The 22,647-nt window shown below is 39.3% G+C and overlaps 1 protein-coding gene across 5 annotated transcripts in view; it reads right to left on the reverse strand.

Moving 5' to 3' along the window:
- Positions 1-22,647, reverse strand: part of LOC139941350 (uncharacterized) — a 152,159-nt gene that overhangs the window by 13,162 nt on the left and 116,350 nt on the right. Inside the window, exons 5-10 of one of the 5 annotated variants that reach the window (XM_071937800.1) lie at positions 18,343-18,464; positions 16,052-16,078; positions 13,743-13,811; positions 9,028-9,114; positions 6,972-7,163; positions 2,413-2,592 (exon numbers count right to left, since the gene is read on the reverse strand). In XM_071937800.1, the coding sequence (XP_071793901.1) occupies positions 2,413-2,592; positions 6,972-7,163; positions 9,028-9,114; positions 13,743-13,811; positions 16,052-16,078; positions 18,343-18,464 (677 nt within the window). Of the gene's footprint in view, positions 1-2,412; positions 2,593-6,971; positions 7,164-9,027; positions 9,115-13,742; positions 13,812-16,051; positions 16,079-18,342; positions 18,489-22,647 lie in introns of all 5 variants that reach the window. The other 4 variants (XM_071937799.1, XM_071937801.1, XM_071937803.1 and 1 more) reach the window with 4 other exon arrangements.

The following is a 22,647-nucleotide window of genomic DNA, read 5'->3' on the forward strand; positions in this document are numbered from 1 at the left end:
GGTCGATTTTCTTCTGCTATTGTATTCTTTATCTTCTTTGTTAAGTGTTATGTTGTTTCTTAAAAAGAGGTCAAGACGCACTACAACTTCTGATTTTGGGGTTTTTAACTTGTTTAACAGTAAATAATTGGATATCAAATAATAAACCACAAGGGAAACTGACTGGGTACATTTTTAAATGATTTAGGATTGAACAAAGAAAAATTGACTAGAGCGGGATTTGAACCAACGACCTCTGGTTTAACGTGTCGGCGCTCTACCAACTGAGCTATCTAGCCCTATGTTGGTGGTCTCCCAATTTTGTCAATATCTTTGTTCGGGGGTGCCTGTCAGAAGCCATTAAACCACAAACTGCCGTGTAGCCAGGGATCACACCCGGGTAACGATACAACCTGGGAAGCGGCAGACGGGGGATCACCTTAAGGGGATGCGACTTTTTATATCAGATATCAAATAATAAACCACAAGGGAAACTGACTGGGTACATTTTTAAATGATTTAGGATTGAACAAAGAAAAATTGACTAGAGCGGGATTTGAACCAACGACCTCTGGTTTAACGTGCCGGCGCTCTACCAACTGAGCTATCTAGCCCTATGTTGGTGGTCTCCCAATTTTGTCAATATCTTTGTTCGGGGGTGCCTGTCAGAAGCCATTAAACCACAAACTGCCGTGTAGCCAGGGATCACACCCGGGTAACGATACAACCTGGGAAGCGGCAGACGGGGGATCACCTTAAGGGGATGCGACTTTTTATATCAGATATCAAATAATAAACCACAAGGGAAACTGACTGGGTACATTTTTAAATGATTTAGGATTGAACAAAGAAAAATTGACTAGAGCGTGATTTGAACCAACGACCTCTGGTTTAACGTGCCGGCGCTCTACCAACTGAGCTATCTAGCCCTATGTTGGTGGTCTCCCAATTTTGTCAATATCTTTGTTCGGGGGTGCCTGTCAGAAGCCATTAAACCACAAACTGCCGTGGGAGACCACCAACATAGGGCTAGATAGCTCAGTTGGTACATGTAGAGCGCCGGCACGTTAAACCGGAGGTCGTTGGTTCAAATCCCGCTCTAGTCAATTTTTCTTTGTTCAATCCTAAATCAGTAAATAATTGGCTGAACAAATTATTATTTTATCCTCTTCTTTTCTTATAGCCATAATCTACATGTAAGTTAAACTGAAGTATTTGAAGACACAGAATTGCACAAATGTAAAACTCAATATGCATGGGACTAACTTGGTCCCATAAGTTTGAATATGCAGGAGACTTGGCTAGTCTATTGCTGGTTAAGCATCTTCCATACCGTATTGTTCAATACATCTGGGCCCAATTTCATGGCTCTGCTTACCGTAAGCACAGAATCGGTGCTTACGGAAGTAGGGAATTCTGTGCTTACGGCAAGCGTATTTCACGGGTTAGCGGCGAATTTGGGCTTCTGCGCGTGCGTACTCCACGTAACTAGGCATTCTACGCTTACAAGGCTAGCGCAGAAATTCGGCGCTTGCACGTAAGCGGGGAATCGCGATCGTAAGCGCAGAATTCGGCGGTAAGCAGAGCCATGAAATTGGGCCCAGTAGGCATTTCTGATCATTGATTTTGAAACGCCAGCGTGTACAACATAGTAAATGATATTCATACCCAAGCATACATGTAAATATGTCCCAGTAATGACCAAAAACACTGAGACAATTTTAGTTTGTTTCCACTTTGTAGAAATCTGTGACAGTTTTGGTTAGTTTCCACTGTGCAGAAATCTTGTTTTCGTACATGTAGGTACATACTTACACCTGTACATTAGAGTTGGTGAACACCCACACACAATTTTTAATGAATGTGAATGACACATTGATACCCCAACCATTTTGCCTAGCAACTGTCTTGATAGTCAAATGTAAGCGGTAACTCATAACTAAGCCAGTCAAATGTACATGCATATACCAGACATATTTTCAAATCTTACTCGCAAATGGCTTATTTATGCATGATCGTTGGCCGTTAGAAAACAGTATAGGAACAAAAATCAAGTGCAAGGGCTGACCTACAATGTACTGTATATGGAATAATATGCCTTATTAGACTTTTCATGTTATTTACATGTAATAACAATTCTGCTGATTTTTCAGAGGGTAAAAAGGCAGGTTTATGTAGGAAGAATATATTGCCTGCTTATTGTGAATCGTACATGCATGACATGTAATAAACAGGCATGATATTTGGTCTTTCGAAAAAAGGTAGGACAGAAAGTAGTACCAGTTTTGGCTTACATCTATTTAGCTAGCTTGTACGACTTTTTTGTAGACTGGAAGAATATCATACTTGATGTAAAATGTACTGTCCCAAAACACAAAAGACTTCCTTTAACATACAATGACGTGCCAGAGAATATATAACAGCTGAGCCTACCTCCTTCTCGCACTCCTTGTTGGAGAACAACATGAGATCGTCCCCGTAGATCTCCTGGGAATTCAGCACGTCGTGGTAGTCGAGCTCGTGAACGTGAGGGTCCTCGATCCCATTGGCTTTCAGGAACTCCAAGTAGGCCATAGCAAAGGCCTGGCCTATCGTCTGGGCTATCAACTGAGCCTGAAGAAGAAAAAAAAAGAAGAAAAAAATGGGGGGAACAGGAAAAAGTTTGTGTCAATCAACAATAACTGATTAGAATCAATCAACGTGAACAGTTACGGCTATGACTATTGACAAATGTAGCTATTTTTAAAGATACTTCCCTGTCTCTACCTCTAAAACAAATCGGACAGTCCGGTCTAGACTCACCACATGGAGTCTCCCATTTTAATTTTTTTGTCTTCTTTCGTTTCTTCAAAACAACGAAGCTATAACAAGCACGTTCTTCACATTGTTTTCATAGCACAAAAACAACTATGATACGTAGTGTGCACAACATAATTTTCCTTGGCTGCCCCGCTGCGTACAGGATAAATCAATGGGTTCCCATAAAGAAAATAGTCCATTAGGCGGGAGGAAGCCGTGTACGCTAAGGCAAGCCCCCCTGTCGTGCTGATAATAGTACCAGAGTGCCTCGTGTAAGTTTAATGTACACTGCTGAGGGGGAAGTGGGCAGTTAGGAACATGGCGTGTTTTCACAGGACAAATTTCCTGTCTCGACTCAGGGATATATCCTGTAAGGAGTTTAGAGGCTGTTATTATTGCTTCAACCTTTGCACTCTTGATGTTGTTATTTAGTCTGTTAGTGGAAGACAATTGTAATATTGAAGCTTAATGTGTAAGTCAAGTGCACTTAACGAGGCGTCCAGCATTAAATTCCTGGGGTGGGGGGGGGCATCAATGTTCAAAATTTAAACATGAAGTAGCTAGGGTATTAAGTTGAGGAAGTTATAGTTTTTCTTCAAAATAAAACTGATTGGGTAAATTTAAAAAATTATAAATAAAAATTGGGGGGACTAAAGAAAAAATAAAAGCAGAATGTAAAAATGTATGCTTCAAGTTGTCACACCATCATGACCATTGTTTTTTTTTTTTTTATTCCGTTAGAACAACCAAGGCGTGATATTTGGTCCCTGGAAAAAAGTAGGACAATTTGAGCGAGTACAAAGGTTGACCTACATGTACATGGTGAAAGATTTAGAACACTTTGCAGGCTATCTAATAACAATTTTTTTCAGAATTTCCCAAGGGCATTTTTCATAATTTCCCCAGGGGCAAAAAGAAAATCGGAACTCAGACGAAGGTAGGACAAAATATCATGCCTGGGACCACCACAACTCGTATGCAGGAAAACCATACATGGCGTGTCGTGGCCTAGCAGTTAAGAGCACCGCACTCAAGCTCTGGTGTTTCTGATCAGCGGAGTGTGGGTTCGAGTCCCAGTCGTGACACATGTGTCCTTAAGCAAGACACTTGACCACTATTGATGTGTCCATCGAATGGGACGTACAGTACATGTGTACGAGCGAGACACTTAACCATGATGCTTTTCGGGAAAGCACTGAGCATACAGAGCTAAAAACACATGGGGGTAAAGGGTAATAATCAAATAATATTCTTTATCCGTGACGCAAAAAATTAACATCTACTAAATCAATTATTAATTGCCATTGACTTTTCTGAACGGTCCCTCAGCAGGAGATTGTGTCACTTGCTTTCTGAGCCACAAATCACAGTGCTGCTTACCACAACGATTCTGCATTTACGGCCCACAGAATCAAGGTCCGCTTTTATGGCTCTACTAGAGCAAATTCTGCGCTTATCAAGCGGAGAATATCATGGGCCATAAAACAGAAAATTTCCCAGTAAGCAGAGCCATATTAATGGCCCACAAACTTTAAGTGCATAACTCCATGGAAAGCAGTGCTATAAAACAGGCTGAGATGATCATGTAGTCATCCATTAGGGACCTTTAATCAGTTAGGTTTGAATCACACCCATCAAGTGTTTGTTTAACATGGGAAACATTAGAAAGCCCTTTTCACATGAGAACCAAAAAACTTAACTCCAATCGTTTTGGGCGCCAGTTGTTTGTTCCAAAGGTTCCATGGGATCTCACGACATATTCACACAATCACACAAAAGATCTTTCGTTTATGCGAGATCACACTAGTGTTTATTTATAAGTTCACTGGTGCTCTGTTGTATTACGCCCATGCAATTTTGTTGCAAACGACCATCGTTTGAAACAGGCTGAACAGGGCCCAATTTCAAAGAGCTGCTAAGCACAAAAATTTGCTTAGCATGAAATTTCTCTCTTGATAAAAACAGGATTACCAACCAAATTTCCATTTGTTGCATGTTGCTTTCTTACTGGCATCCAGCTGTTGTTTGCTTGTCTTAAAAATCACGCGGAAATTTGGTTGGCATTCCTGTTTTTATCAAGGCAAACATTTCATGCTAAGCAAAATTTTGGTGCTTAGCAGCTCTATGAAATTAGGCCCAGGTCAATTCCAATCATGACCTTTACTCTGACCTTTTGGGTCGAGTAAAAGTAGGTCAAATCTTGTGGCCGCTGGCAGCTGCTATGGTTTCATGAACCATCATGAAGGACCACAGTTGTGTACAAACAGATGAGGGGAGGGGGGTTGAGGAACAATACTTGAAAACGTGACTGTTGCTTTACTTGTCCCTAGAGTCGTGTTGATTCCCTGATTGTAAAACAGTCAATATTGATAAAGTGCATTTCTAAGACAGACGCTTGCAATGTTATGTTTAATGTTCATTCTAAGCAGGTTAAACTAAACAAAAATACATTTTTGTTGTAACGATTCACATTGACTCCATGACATTTACACAGTATTAAATTCAGCATTTATCAAAAAAGTTATCCCGTCTAGAAAAGCTTCATCCTTAAACCTTCCTCATCTCCCCAGTGAACGGCTCATCCGAACAACATCCAAATCTTAGTCCAAAACCAACTTCGCTGAAAAGCCTCTTCTTAAGTTTCCAATACGGATAAAGCCTCAGACGTTTTTTTCTTTCTTCTACTCCCTTCTTCTATCTTATTGACTCGCCTAAAGTCTATGGTATTGATTTGAGGGATTGGCTAGCATAACTATGCCTCGCGGGTTAGGGGGCTCTAGCTGGCAAGGATAGCCATGTAGGCGCCGTACAGAATACACCATTGACATCTATTGTTAGCGCTCAAACCTAGCTTCTGGCATCAGGGTGCTTAACATGCTATGCTGATACACACAGTTCTTTAGCATGATCATCCTTTAAGATTCTGTTGTCAATGTAACTGCAATGTGGCTACGTCTCTAATTATTTCACCAAGCAACAATCCTTGAGCTCTATGTCCTACATTTTTGGAAGGGCAAGGGCACCAAGGGATTTTCTCCTTGTTAAAGGGCAGCCTTAGTATAATAATTTGGGGGGATAATCATTCTTACTCGCAGCTAAGAGCTGAATTGCGAAGGACGCTACAACGTGTTCGAGAAGAAGGCATGCAGGGCGCCTTTGGCTGCCAGCCACATCAACCCATTATGACCACGGAGCACAGTCAAGATTGAAAGTGTTTGATTTTTCCTGAGGGAGGAAAACCAGATGGTCTAGAAAACCCTTGTGGCACAGCAGAGAACCAACGCACAATTCAACTCACATATGGCCCGGCCGGGAACCAAACTGGGGTCACCTTGGTGTGAGCCCCTAAATATTTCACTCAAGATTAGGAGTTCGGGAGGTTGATAACTAAGTTTGATTATCTTGTTCATATAATGTTAATTATATTATACTAGTTCTTGTATAGCGCATTATACAATAATGTATCATTTTTATATTTAGTGCCCTGGTCATTAGGCCAATAACATTTCTGTAATCTTTCTCAGCTCCCTGGGGAGAATAAAGCCTTGAGCTGCCATGGGCTCCGAAGGCTTTTCCAAACACAATAGCAACCTCTTCCCTTGCAGGTACATAATTATACCCTGGGCAGCTGGGTGAAGTGAAGCAATTGTAGTAAAGCATCTTGCTAAAGGACATAAGTGTCATGATCGGGATTCGAGCCCACACTACAGTAACTAAACAACCAGGGCCCAATTTCTTAGCTATCTTACCACCAAATTCTGCGCTTACATGTACATTACGATCACCATTCTCCGCTTACTGGAAAAGCACAAAATTTCTTCACTAGCCAAGGAAGCGAAGAATGCCTGGTAACGTCGAGTACACTACGAGTAAAAAACGCTCAACATAAGCATGGAATTTCCAGCTTTTGCAAACGCGGATTATTTGCTTCTGAAGTAAGTAAGGTTTGTGTTGTTACATGTAAAAATCTCTTTAAGAGTTATGGTGGCTCTGAGAAGAGCTAGTGGTACTGCTCGACGTTTTGGTCAGTTTGCTCTACATGTAACCGTCTCCTAGAGAAGGTTTCTTTGCTTCTGGTGAGCAGAGCCGTAAAATTTGGCCCAAAACTTTAAGTTTGCAGCTCTAAACCGCTCAGCTATGACACCCCATTGCCCTGTCCTCTAAACCCCATTGCCCTCATCTCTCTTACTTACATCTTCTGTCTCAAAGACATGGCAGATGATCTTCCTGGGTTGCCGTCGTCCTTCTGAATCTACCAGCATCCCGCTGTCTTCCATGGCCTCGTCAAGTGTCCTAGTCACTCGCCTCCTGGCCATGATGACCACGATGTTTCCGATATCAGCAATGTAGGATATCGTCTTCAACGGATGGTCCATCATCGTCTCCTAAAACAGGAAGATTTCAATCCATCTTGTTAAAACTCAATTTTAAATGGTTAAAAGTACTGGGTCACCTTTGGTATTTGTCAAAGACCAGTCTTCTCACTTGGTGTATCTCAACATATGCATAAATAACAAACCTGTGAAAATTTGAAAATAATTGGTCGTCGAAGTTGCGAGAAAATAATGGAAGAAAAAACATCCTCGTTGCACAAGTTGTGTGCTTTCAGATGCTTGAATTCGAGACCTCAGCAGAGGTCTCGACTTGAATTCAAATATTTTAGTGAGAAATTACTTCTTTCTCAAAAACTAAGTCACTTCAGAGGGAGCCGTTTCTCACAACGTTTTATACCATCAACAGCTCTCCATTGCACCTTACCAAGTAAGTTTTTTTGCTCACAATTATCTTGAGTAGTTAACATTAGTGTCCAGTGCATTTAAGTAAGATTTGAAATTTTGCTTGGGGGAAGTTTAATTAGGTGAGGTTTGCGGTAACACCTGAACACCATGTGAAAATCTCTCATGAGTAGTGTTGGTTCTGAAAAGAACCGGTGGTTGACAATCAACGTTTCGATGCTCTGATTGTCTTCGTCTCTTGAAGATGATCAGAGCATACTGATGGAATGGTGATTGTCAACCACCACTTCTTTTTCGAACCAACACTACTCAAACAAGTCAAAGATTTGTACATGGTTTTACCACAAACCTCACCTAACTTTTAATGTTTCAGTTTCAGATGAGCAATTTGGTCATAGATTGGTAAATACTCCAATAAACAATGACCATAAAAACTTACTCGGTGAGAAGCACTGCAGCTGTTGATAGTATAAACTCCTCGTACTTTGAGATAGGACTCCCTCATGCCTCCATAAAGTACCAGACTCATGGGTGTTACACCTGAACCCAATTTCATAGAGCTGCTTATTTATTATAAGCAGACACTTTTGCTTACACCTTTTGTGCTCAGCAAAATATTAGCAAGATACCAGTCAGAAATGGTGTATGTGACATGGGCCCAATTGCATAAAGGTTTTTTAAAGGCAGTGGACACTATTGGTAATTGTCAAAGACTAGCCTTCACAGTTGGTGTATCTCAACATATGCATAAAATAACAAACCTGTGAAAATTTGAGCTCAATCGGTCATCGAAGTTGCGAGATAATAATGAAAGAAAAAAGACACCCTTGTCACACGAAGTATTGTGCGTTTAGATGGTTGATTTCGAGACCTCAAATTCTAAACTTGAGGTCTCAAAATCAAATTCGTGGAAAATTACTTCTTTCTCAAAAACTATGGCACTTCAGAGGGAGCCGTTTCTCACAATGTTTAATACCATCAACTTCTCCCCATTACTCGTCACCAATACAGGTTTTATGCTAACAATTATTTTGAGTAATTACCAATAGTGTCCACTGCCTTTAAGCAGAAAAATCTACTCAGTGAATTCCTTGGCTCAGCAACAAATTGGTGGGGTACACATCACAGCAATAGTAAATGTATTATATTTTGGCTGGTACCTATTTTTGTTAAGCAAGTTTTTGTGCTTGCATGCTTTATGAAACTGTAGGGTAATGGTATTTTGGCCGGCAACCTTAATCTGGTTAGCATAATTTTGTTTTGCTTTGCTACTTTTTTGTGCTTAAGCAGCACAGTGAATTTGGGGCCTGGAGCCAACTTCACAAAGAGCTAAGATTGATCTTAGACTGCAAAATCAATCGTAGTTGCTACATGTAGTTGCTACATAAGTAAAGATGAATCTTAGTGCCTTGGGAAATTGAGCCCAAGATCACTTTCTCATCAATCCCCCCTTTCTCCCCCGCCCTTCCCTAAACACCTTCCCCATCTCAAACATTATTTCATCTATCCTGACCTGCGTGTCTGCATTCAGCACTTTAATCTTCTCACTGGAAATGGCGAGGTCCACCTCAGTGCTTGGCTGCTCCTCACCCTCCGGTGCCTGCAAAGATATTTAAAAACAAAGAGAGAGAGAACCATTTAAACTCAGACAATCAAGGCTACTCAAAGTAACACAAACTACAGGACTACTTTTTCTAGTACCTTACCTTGTCTTGATACATGTACATGTACATGTATGTGATGCTAAATTTTTACCATTATAATCAACAGCTAAAAGCAAGAGGGAACTTTCTAGAAATTAAAAGTGATTCTCCAAACCATTCACAAGAGATTTTTAGACCAATCAAAACTGAGGATCTAAAAACAAAGACATTTTAGCCCAATCAAAACTGAGGATCTGTGAACAAGAGATTTTAGCCCAATTTTTTTGTTTAGCCCAATTTGTCGCTTATTACAGTAAGCAGTCATGAAATTGTCAGAGATCTGCATTGAATAAAAATTGTGCATAGTCTCATTTAATAGGGGCATGCATTCAAAAACATTGTTCCCAATCGATATTAATTTTTCAAAAAGCAGGTTGACTCAAGTGAAAAAGGGGAAAAACCAAGAGGGAGAAAAAAAACCAAGAAACATCATGAAAGCATTTCTCTGTCTGTATTATTAAAAATAAAATTTAAAAAAAAAAAATTTTTTTTGGGGGGGCAAACTTTATGATTTGATTTTTAATGAAAACCAAAATTAAATTGAGGATTTCCTCGATTAAGAAGTAAAAAAATAAAATTAAAATGTTTTGATGTAAATGGTCATTAGAGGTCTGTGTGACGTGGCGTGGCGGTGATGGTAAAGTGGTGATGTACAAAATTGTGACAAGGGAAGAGGATTTATTAAAAACAATAACGGTGGTGCTTTTAGGACTGGTTATAATGGGATTGTAGAAAATGGGACAACAATAGTGTCACACAACAGGAAACAAATCAGATGGGCTTGATGATAAAACAAATCAAACATTTCAATTATGATTTTAATTATAGATTTTTTTTATGCTTTTTAGGTATGAAAAATGTCTGGTACCATGACTTGCTTAGTCAAAACTCACTGCTTAAATTTTAATTCCTCAGACTAAAGAGACAGTTGCTATGTCTTTCGGGGCAAGCTTTTGAGTAGTTACGCAAGAGACGGTGAACACCCTTACACAATTTTGAATGAATGTGTATGGCACAATGGTACCAGGGTTTGCTAATCTTGAATTGCTATACATGTGGCATAGCAATTGTCTCCACACATGTAGTCTGATGAATTCGAATTTAAAGGCACTAGACACTATTGGTAATTGTCAAAGACTACAATAGTCTTCTCACTTGGTATATCTCAACATATGCATAAAATAACAAACCTGTGAAAATTTTAGCTCAATTGGTCGTCACAATTGCGAGATAATAATGAAAGATAAAAAATACCCTTGTCACACGAAGTTGTGTGCTTTCAGATGCTTGATTTCGAGACCTTACATTCAAAATCGGAGTTCTCAAAACCAATTTCGTGGAAAATTACTTCTTTCTCGAAAACTACTCCACTTCAGCGGGAGCCGTTTCTCACAATGTTTTATACTATCAACCTCTCCCCATTACTCATTACCAAGTAAGGTTTTATGCTAATAATTACTTTGAGTAATTACCAATAGTGTCCACTGCCGTTAAGTGATAACTTGTCACTAAGCAAGTCATTGTATCAAGTTGTAATCAAATCCAACTCGAAAAGTTGCGACGGTTTGGTACAAGCCTCTATGGGGTCGCTATTGTTTTCAAAGGGTTAAACGATGCATGAGGGCAGTTACATGCACAATATTAAATATACATGCATTAGACTCCCAACATGGCAAGACCAATGGGTGACATTACACATGGGGATCAATAATACTAATTGACATTAATTATTCTGAGGAACTAAGGAATCATTCAGCTCAATTGTAACTCAAAACAAAACATTCAAGCGTTAGAAGCTCAACTTCAAGCAACATGCACAAACATTCGTGTTCAAACAGGGCTTACAGTGTGGTGGTCACCACAGCTTGATATTAATGTGGACAGTGAGGGGGCCGCATGAAGGCCCTTGAAGTTTATTTTCAAGGCATTTCTTCAGCGTTCTTTTAAGGAAAGTGAAATAAGGGTGCTGTTTGACAGAGGGCATTCATCGGAATCATCTGGCTAGCCAGCAAAACTTTCATTGAGTAAGTGTCCATTAATTATTTCTGCATTTTAATACCCAAATAGTTCAACTGAGGATACAGATTGCTTAAAAATTTAGTTTCTTCGATATGTTTTTTTGTAATTTTTAAACATTTCTATTTTTTATGAATCTCTGTATTTTAAACTCAATTCAGCTTGTAGCTGCGATGTTTGAATGTGTTTTAATAAACCAATAATAATATGAAAGAGTGCTGACAACAAGGCTTCTTAGGAAAGCTCATAGCAGCAATTGTGGCATGGTGTTACCCCCCCCCCCCCCACCCCGGGGCCCCTCCTTCTTTCCCATTGTGTCGGAATCTTTCATGCTAGACTGAGCGATGTTAATTCTTGAAATAAGTGTTGGAGGTTCAAGAAACTTGATTAAGATTATCTCAGAGAAGTTCTGTTTTGAACAGCGAAAGAGGCACCTCAGCAAAAGACGATCGAGTGAAGTAGCCGATTGCACTAGTTTCCAAGTATGGAAGTCAAACCTAATTTAAAATACTGTTATCAAGTGCAAAATTTGGGCACCGGCAAATCGATGCTTTCATTAGTTTCCAAGAATGGAAGTCAAACCTAATAGATTTAAAATATTGTTATTAAGTGCAAAATTTGGGCATCGGCAAATCGATGCTTTCACTAGTTTCCAAGAATGGAAGTCAAACCTAATAGATTTAAAGTATTCTTATCAAGTGCAAAATTTGGGCATCGGCAAATCGATGCTTTCATTACCATGTACATGTACGTGCTATACAAACTTGAATTGTCACCGTTCTAAAGGAATGTATTTTTGTGCATGGCAAGTATTGCCGGCACATTTCCGGTGAAATCCATTGAAGCTTCTATGTACGCCAAACACAGACGCCCTAAAGTGCAGAAGTTGCCGTGCGTGCCATGTGTCTTGATGCCTTTATTTACGTGTAGGTGCATTCAATTAGTTTAACTTTGTAATACAATCCAACCGTTGAAGCCATCAAGTAAGTCAAAAAGTACGGCTATCCTGTAACAAAAAATCTCACTCCAAAATCTCACCCAATGCTGCTAATAAAAAAAGGGCATAAGGAGCAACATGCACAGAATTGCTTCCCCAAACTAACATACTTAGGGCGTCGCGGAACCCGCTTCAGTATATCTTTGCCTGTACATGTACATGCTCTCTCTTGCAAGTTACAAGAACTCTCTGCTTGGACAAAAGTTTCATCTACACTGCTGTCCTTCTTTGGAGCAGTCTTTCAGTCTCAAATTTGCAATTTATTATTATTATTTTTATACATAATGTTTGGATACACCTAGTGAAAAACTGGTCTATGACGCATACAGTACCAAACGTGTCCAGTGCCTTAAAAAAGGATAACCATTTCATCCAGCATTACAGAGTTTGAACCTGGCGAGGAGGGCCCCTAAACAGAACACCTTACCCATCGCCCCTTCATACTCTAACACCCGGCTTGTCAAGCTACACCACAAACATCTGCACATACACGTACATGTAATGCAAATTCAAGACTAGCTTGTGGTTGTGTTACTTATTAAATACATGCACATGCTTTAAAAATTCAGGTAGAGTTTGTAGTCTAGTCTCTCAGCCCAAAATGTCAGTCTCGGTTACACTTGGGTCGAGTTTCGAGTCAGTTCAAATCATTATGCAGTTAGTTAAACTGTGTGCAGTTTAAATGACATGATCAGTTGATTGAGATAATGGAACATTTTTGTTATTGTTCACCAAATTAAATGACACAAAAAAATGTTGGTGTTTTGTTTTGTGAACTGAGAAAGTGCTGCTGTATGCAATATTTAGTTTCATCATCCAAGTTATCCAGGTGTTGATTTAATTGATTCCCCCCCCCTTTATTTTCAAAGTTATTTTGCGAACAAAGATATTGACAAAACAGGGAGACTGCTAACATTGCAGGCATGCTAAACCAAGTTCCACCCCGGGGAGGACACAATCGGCCAAACCACCATCCAGTGGCCGAAGCAGGCAACAGCGCCACCAACCGACTGGTGGTGCCTCGTTCTGAGGATTACTAGTGAAACTAGTCAAAACGTAAACGAAAATTACAGGAGTATTTCGCTGTGTTTCATAAAAAAAATTCATTTATTAAGGATTAAGTCCTGCTCGAGCAATTTTTTCCTAGTTCAACCCCAAGTTATTAATAACTTACCCAGTCAGTTTCCCTTGCTGGTGTATTATTTGATATTTTGAAAACAATTTACAAAACTTTTGAATTGGATCAGTTTTTGTTATCTTTTTTTTTTTTTTTAGTTACAAAGTCTGTTACTATGTATTTGTGAACTGCCCACAATAGTGTTTAGTTGTTTGAAATTTTATTATTTATTATCTTTTCTGTACGCTTTTATTTTAATTATTTTTTATTTATATTTATTTATATCTAAAAATAGTTTCATTCATATTCTTTACTTGAAAGAGAGAGAAAAGAAACTTTAAAAAACGTTCCAAAATGCACAAGTCCAAAGATCATCCTTTTCTAAAATTCCTCACTGTTTCTGTTTTGATGACAAATTGCAGGTCAGCCCCTTCCTCGGTAGGAGTCAAGATCTGATGAAACAGCTATAAACCCAACAAAAAATGTGTTTGATAAGCTTCCCCATGTTGACCCCGCAGTGCTCATTCCGGTGAGCCCCTGACAAGAGCTAATCGAATGTCACTCGCACACTCGTAGTTACGTCATGCACCTTGCGGGCCAGCCCCAAGTGACCCGTTCCACAAGCAGGGCACTGGGGGCTGACCTGGCTGAGCCCCGGGAATGACGTAAAAGCTATTCGAACGTAACGGGGGCAAACCGGGGTCAACCCGGGGAAGCTAATTCTGCACCCATAAACAAAATAAACAGAAACACATTACAGACTGCTTTGAATTTTCAGAGCCTGACATCACAAAAGAAAAAAAACTCATTTTGCCACAGAGCAAGTTCCATTTCCTGATGGCAAATATCCAAATTCATCATTCATAGACTTTTCGTTTAAAACTGCAATTTCAGCTGCCTTCTGCAAACAGCAACTCCCACTACTACCTTTGTCAGCCGTTTTTCAAGCCATATGTCTTAAGGGTCTGTCAAACGTAAGGTAACTTCGAGTCAAACAACTGCACTGTATGCAAAAGGAACACACTTCGACAGCGGGACAAGGTATTTTTTTAACAGTGTTTCACTCACCTCAAGAAAAATTGTGTGAAAAATAAAAATATGAAAGACTTTGATACTTGAGATAGCCTGGAAATGCAGTTGTTATGTGCTTTGTGTGACATGGCTCTTTAGGCTTGCGGCTTCAAATAGTTGATGCTTACAGAACTGGAGCACATGGGGTCTTTTCAAAACCGAGATAATCAAGGCTCAGGCTTTTGGTTGGGCTTCATCGTCAATTTGGAGCAGTGTGCATTGTGCACAGTGCTTGAGCATGAAACAAAGCCAGTGCCATGGTATTAATTGTTATCAAACCCATGTGATGTTTCTGTATTTGCACAACATGGAACCACAGACACGCTACCGTCACACTACAAAAGTGCATTATTGTTAACACGACTTGTACAACAAATGTGACACACTCGTAGAAATTATAATGAAGCAGTAAAAAAAGCACACAACACAAAACCATTAAAAAATCATTCACATCAAATTAATAAAACAACATTATGGAATGTCACGGTGGAACATTAAAATGAGACGACATGAGAGATGAAAGGAAAGCAGTCAGGTGACACAATGGGAATACGTTTCTGAAGCACTTCCTGTTAAAAGTGGACAATTGTTAGGGGAATATTTCCATGCTTCACAGCGAATTTCATGGTGAGACGAGGCACAAAATGATAGGCAAGGTTAGCAAAGAGAAGATGGCTTCAGGAAAGATGTACATTTAACCAATTCCAATAGACCCCTTGCAATGGCCGCCATCTTTAAAGAAACATGCATGCGTGAGTTGAGTGCACAGTGAGTACACACATGCACTTTCAATTATACATCAAAGATGGCGGTCAATGGCGTCATGTGCCATCCTTCTTTGTATATATGGATGAGAAATGGAAAACAAACTCACAAATTCACAATTTTTTTTCAATGACATTTCACAACTATGTAACTAAAGGGAGAAAACCAGCTGTGATGAGTTGCCAGTCTGATGAAGCCACCTATTGTAGCGGTGAAACATCCCTGAAAAGTTTTGAGTTTGTTTTCCAGTTTTTCATCCATATATTGGAATTGGGTAAAAGGAACATCTTTACTGAAGTTTTAATGGACATTCCTAAATGAATCTATTCATGAATTTCAGAGATGATAACAATTCAAAAAAATACTTTCAGCGAGTGAAAAAATGTTTCTTAAGGACAAATTTGTTTGCTGAAGTCTTCACAAAAGTTGTCAGAATTGTTGACTAAATTCAACACAGTATTCTTTTAAATGGATCGATCCAGGACTATACCTTCATGGAGATTTTCAGCTAATTTAAGCTGTTTAAAGGAGCAACCCACAGAGTTCATCATTTATGTTTGACCACCCGTTTTGTTTTTTTTATTGTGTTTTTTTTTTTTTTTTACCAAAATTAAGTTTTGACTTCCTTTCGAACATTTTACAAACAAAATTAAAAAGTGAGCCACAATAATGAAAAACCACCATCACCATCACCACCACATTGACACAAGATTAAAAAATCAAGAAAGAAAAAAAACCACCAATTAGCAAAATAAAATCTCTCCGTAGAGAACGACTGAAAAGAAAAAATTAAAGAGATAAAAAAAAAAACTACAACAAGCGTTGAGAATACACTAAAATATATCCAGAGAGTGAAAAAACACGCCACCTTGTTCCATCTCCTCCGAATACGTGTCTATTTTGCCGGAATGCAGAGAAGAGAAAGATTAATCAATGTTAGGAGAGAGGGAAAAGGTCGAGGGAAAGATACTAGCCCCCAAAACCCCAGGCTAATCATGCCACCTACTACACGTACTACACAGCAACTAATAAACCCCACACTCCCTCTACCTTCTAAGCAGCTAGAAATAACAGTGGGTGTCTGACACCACTTTAACTTGCATCCCATTTGCAATGAATTTGTGCACTGACAAACTCTCTAGCCATTTGATTCTAAGGCAGAATCCTACATTGTAAATGTCTAACTCTATTCCCAACACAGGTCAAACACGAAAAAACATTGACTTTCTGCAGAGAGGTCTGTAAAACCATTCTGCAGAGAGGTTTGTGAAACCATTCTGCAGATAGAGAGGTCTGTGAAAACCACTGCAAAAGGGTAAGTGAAACCAATTTGCAGAGAGGTCTGTAAAACCATTCTGCAGAGAGGTCTGCAATACCATTCTGCAGAGAGGTCTGTAAAACCATTCTGCAGAGAGGTCTGTAAAACCATTCTGCATAGGTCTTTGAAAGCCATTTTGCAGAGAGGTATGAGAAAGCCAGTCTGGAAAAGGGTAACTGAAACCATTCTGCAGAGAGGTCTGTAAAACCATTCTGGTGAGAGGTCAGTTAAAAAAACTTGCAAAGAGGTCTGTAAAACCATTCTGTAAAGAGGGTAAAACCATTCAGCAGAGAGGTCTGTAAAACCATTCTGCAGATATATTTGTGAAACCACCCTGCAAAAGGTTAGTAAAGCCACCCTGCAAAAGGTTAGTAAAACCATTCTGCAGAGAGGAGTGTGAAAACCATTCTGCAGAAGTCTGTGAAAGCCATTTTGCAGAGAGGTCTGTAAAACCATTCTGCAAAAAGTCTTTAAAAAAAACCTGCATAAAAGACTGTTAAACTGCAAAGCTGAATAATTTGAGGGATCTTAAAATGCTGTTTTGTCAATTTGGAAAATGCTTCATCAGATAGCAACATCTTTTCCAGAGGATAGGCCTTTGTACAAGATTTATCATCAGCAATCTTTCCGATTTAAATAAATCAACTACTATTTCATGCTGAATGTCCTCCATATTTTATCTGTAATAATTTAATAACATGAAATAGTAGTCCAGAACACTGTTCAGCAGAAATCAATGATTCCATCACCAGTAGTCTTTTGATGGCTTCTGGCCTTGTTTAGTATTTTTGTGCTTCATGTCACGCTGGACCACTTAAATATTCTAGTCTTTGCGAGCAACTGACAATTTCTGAGTAAACAGAAATTTAATGGCATTGCTACATGTACATCCACAACCATCGACAATCGAGATAGAAGTCTCTTGGCCTCGCTCTTTCAGTCCTGACACATTAATGTAAGGGATGAACGTGTTCCATTCTCACGCACAAGAGACAAATTACAGGGCTTTTTGTTTTTCCAAGAGTCAGTTTTGGACGAGTAAAATTATTAAAAACTGACAGTAAGTGCTTGGTGTGACAGATTGAGAACAGAAATTAACAGCTGCTTACGAAACGACTTGTAAATATTTTAAGAGGTATAGAATTTGCATCGGGGGATAAAAGAATGTTAGTTTCATGAGTTTGATTTATACACCAACGTGTGTTAAGCACTATCAACCCATTACTTTCACCGAGTATTGTAGGGGGGGGGATTATTACTGCCTCTAGCTATACCAGGCTAGCTCCGTGGACTTGTGGTAAGAAATCTGCTCTTGAATGGCAAAAGGCGTTGGCTTAAATCTTACCCAGTAACATACACATTGTAGTTTTTTTTCATCGTATTAGGGAAAGTACTGAGTATACAGTGCTTAACACAAATCAGTGTATGAGTGAAGCCACTCACAGAAAACACTACATAATGAAGTGTGGACCTGAGAACAAAAGATGTCCACATAATGTAAGGACTTGAAACACTGTGTGGACTTACACACATTCACAAGGTGTTACTTACAGGTGTTGAGAAATATGATACTGTTACAATTCGCCAGGGGTTTTTTGCAAGTTTTGACTCAACACTTTAAAGAGAGTGTACACCTTAGCATTACACCGAAAAATTGATGACTATAAAAACTAACTTTAAGTGAAGAGCACTGGGGACCTGCTGATATTACAAAACATTGTTAGGAAAGACACCCTAAAAACAAGTTGACACAAACTTATACAGATTGAATGGCAAACAGACACACAGACAGACAGACAGACCAACAAACTGGCCATGACAGAGTGGTATAAGATATTGACCTTGATTCTGTTGACGGCCTCCTGCGCCTGCTGCATGCGTACTTTCTTGGTAGGCTGCTTGGTGGTGACCAGCTGCGTGGAACCCAGGTACGCAGCCGGGTAAATGATGCCTTTGCTGAGGGCTGTCTCATCATGAGGGCCACGAGCTACAACAAGAAAATATAAAACAAAAAAATACTCATAAGTCAAGAGAATTTGTACAGGTAATTATTACAGCTTGTATCATTGTTATATATTTCTGGTAATAAAACCAAAGATGCTTCAAAAGTGACTTTAATCACTGTAGCTCGCAAGCCGGCCTATGGAAACCTATTAAACGAACACGTTGCCTTGGATCGGTCGAGTTGGTCTTTGAAAAGCGTTTGTAACCGTTTTTTATAAAATGCATATGGGTAGAAAGATGTTGTAAAAGTAGAATACAATGATCCACACAAACATGCCTCGAAATTGCGTGGTTTTCCTTTTACCTCGTCGACTAACACGTCGGCCATTTATGGGGGTCAAAATTTTGACCCCCATAAATGGCCGACCATGTTAGTTCGCACAGTAGAAGGAAAACCACGCAATTTCGAGGCAAACTTGTGTGGATCATTGTATTCTACTTTTAAAACATCTTTCCAACCATATGCATTTTATAAAAAACGGTTACAAACACTTTTGTTTTGACCGACTCGCCCGATCCAAGGCAACGTGTTCCTTTAACAAGTGTGCTTGTTGATAAGTGTTCTGGGTTCTTCAATATGCACTACCAGTCCTAGCACATGGGACTTACAGCTTAAAGTCCCATCTGAAAAACAAGGCAATTATAGTTTTAAGTGTCCTGCTCAAGAACGCAAGTGTCATGACCAGGACTCGAAACCCACACTCTGCTGATCAGAAACACCAGAGTTTGAGTCCAGTGCTCTTAATTGCTTGGCCACGACAAGCCACGAGTCACAGAGACGATAAAAAAAATGAGACAAATGAGAATAACAAATCTAGAATCTTGTTTTGGGGTGTCCGGCTGGAAGCAAGGTGAAGAGGGAAATACAAAATGTTAATATGAAGATATGAAAGAAAAGCTAAAAGGGTGATGCTATGCAATGGTTAGTACGCATTAGTACACCAAGAATGAAGAATGCCAGTTGTAGTTGCAGCAGTGTTCTAATATGCGTTGAATGATAATAACAGTGAGTTTGACTGTAACAGGCTAGAGGGCATTTGACATTTTCAGAGACCATTTTGCTTGACACTTGTCTGTACTTTCACGTTGTCATCTCATCTCAGTGTGTCTTTATGTCATGATTTAATCATCCCGTATGCAAAAAAAATGAGTGTCCATCAAAAGGTTTGATCAATCAAGCATACACAGACACTCCCAAAGGAATATTAATTCAAAAATTATGTAGGGAGGGAAAAACATAACAAACGTAAAACAACAAGAGAAATGTCAAGTGACTTCAATAGCAGGAACAAAATTTGGACAACCCTGAAATACGCTACATGTTGTATTATTCTACCCGAAAAACATCGGTATTCTGGCACGGTCACTGACTTGAAGAGACACTATCTAGAGTTTCTTCAATTGCAAATCGAGGATGAAACATGAAGAAAACCGTCCTCTTAAAGGAAAGTTGAGGCAAAGGCAAGATTGACTACTCTACTAGAAAGAGTGACGGAGGAGGGTTTACTCGAGATCATCGGAAAGCAACCTCAAAGGCACGTCAGTCCCCTCTGGGAACGACGCAGCTTCAAATCTCCACTCTCGTTACAGCCGACTCAGTGTAATTCTGCACAGTTTAAAGATGGAAAGTTACTGTTTTTTGTTCTCCGGGACAAACTGCTTTGACAGTCATGCAAAGTTGTTGATATAGTCCACTAGATTTTTCCCCAGTAAATCCTTTATATTTTTTTGATTGGTTTAAAAACCCAGCAGCACAGCTAGCGCAGATAACAGGATGATAAGGTAACGAGAAGAAATGTCTAGTTTTAGATGTGTGTGTGGGGGAGGGGGCCCAAATGGGGGAATAGCCACGCAATCAGGTAGGGACTGAAAACCCAGTCGACATGAAAGGCTTTTGGGCCTTGGTGGGATTGGAATAGGGGTCCACTTCCTTTTGTTTGTCATCAAGTTTGCATCTTTTAAGAAAATCTGAAGGCAATCAAGAAAATTCCAGACAAGTCTCATCTCAGGAACTGAATCACATACAGTAAATCATCCTAATTGAAACATCACACCAACTTGTTGTAAAGAAGACAATGAAAAAGGACTTCACTTTGTTTTCCCTCAAAAACTTGACAACTACTTGAGCTGAAACTTCTACCGGTAAATTATACTACAAACATCTTCATTCACAGTGAATGGGGATTAATGTCATGGCCAAAAATTTGATCTACAAAAGGTATCAAAACCCTTTAACGTCTACAGGGAAGCAAAATAGTACTTCATCTGGTCCCGGCAGTCGAACACGAGCGAGACTCACACGGTCTCTTGTAATCCATGGGCATTATACAAACTATCGTCTGCCAGTCCTTGACCTACATTAAGCTGTCACGTCTCTCTGTCCCAACTGAGTGTCTAATACATTTTGATGGTGCATTTCAACTTCAGACTTAGCCACCTCTTTAAAGACGTTCGGTTCAGAAATTTTGTTCCCTGTAATGTTGAGTACGAACACCACATTGTGTAACATTTGAATTTCAAAACAGACCTCTTCTTCAGTCGCTAAATTATTGTGAACCAAACGTTTCAAGAAAAATCAATCTAAATAAAACAATAGTTGAACAACAAATTTTGCTCAAAGGAAAGAAAGGCAAAGGCTGCGTGCTCCTTACCGTTGAGTGCTTTACTGTATGTACTGGGATGCTTCCACACTCTAACAAAAAACCACCACCATATGGGAACTCAACACCCACACCATTTGACTCCGATCACGTTGATACCCTGACCCCAACGTTTACCAGTGCACGCCTAGATCCAACAGAATCAACCAAACCACACCAGGGATCTTTAAGAGTTGGGGGTGTTTAACTTTAACATCCAAATACAAAATTCCCGTCAACTCGTCTTTACAAAGGAACACAGAGCGTGAAACCTGACCCAACTTTGGATGAGTCTGGCTTCGATGCAAATCGCTAAACATGATCATGAGCCGTGTATTAACATGCATGATACACTGGTGTCACTCTACACACAAACAAGAGACACGTCCCCTAAAGGCGCTGTACACAGTCACACGATTTGAAAATGGCTTTGAGGGACGGGGGGTGACAAAATTACAAAACTAAGGAGAAAAAAACCTTATTCACCCCTAAAGATAGTTTTAGGTGTAAGCTTGAATTTACATAATATTTGTGCCCTGGAAAAAAGTAGGAAAATTTGATCAAGCACAAGGGGCTGACCTATATTGTACATGTACCTGCCGATAGGCTCTAGTATCCTTTTCTGGCTTTATTAACGGCAGTTTTTCAGATTTCTCTAAGGGATAAAAACAATCCAAAACAGACTTACGCAGGAAGAACATCATGCCTGCATGACAAATTTTAATATTGAAAAAATTTGAAAACACTTGAATATGATATCATCATGAACATGCTGTATGGATACACATGCAAGGTGTGAGCAATCACATCTCATTGTGCATTGTGGTCATTTATAAAAAAAAATCTTTATAAATGTTGTTGTTTTTATTATAAAAGATTTATATTTAAAGGCAGTGGACACTCTTGGTAATTACTCAAAATAAGTATCATCATAAAACCTTTCTTGATTACGAGTAATGGGGAGAGGTTGATAGTATAAAACATTGTGAGAAACAGCTCCCTCTGAAGTGATGTAGTTTTCGAGAAAGAAGTAATTTTCCACAAATTCGATTTCGAGACCTCAAGTTTAGAATTTGAGGTCTCGAAATCAAGCATCAGAAAGCACACAACTTCGTGTGACAAGGGTGTTTTTTCTTTCATTATTACCTCGCAACTTCGTCGACCGATTGAGCTCAAATTTTCACAGGTTTGTTATTTTATGCTTATGTTGAGATACACCAACTGTGAAGACTAGTCTTTGACAATTACCAATAGTGTCCACTGTCTTTAAAAATTTACCCACAGCCAGATTCTGTTGTGGTTTTCTACTTGATATTCCACAAAAAAACTTTAAAAACAATTGTTTATCAAATTGAACTCCTGCCTCCCCATATCTATTCTAACCTATTTCTTTAGCACAAATTAGTCCTCCCCTCTAACATCTCATATTTGCAAAATAAATACAAGAAACTTTAATAAAAAACCTAAAACCTTGCCTGAAAGAGAGAGGCCAGGCTAAACCAA

This window comes from Asterias amurensis, chromosome 9 (assembly GCF_032118995.1).
Source record: "Asterias amurensis chromosome 9, ASM3211899v1".
NCBI lineage: Eukaryota > Metazoa > Echinodermata > Asteroidea > Forcipulatida > Asteriidae > Asterias > Asterias amurensis.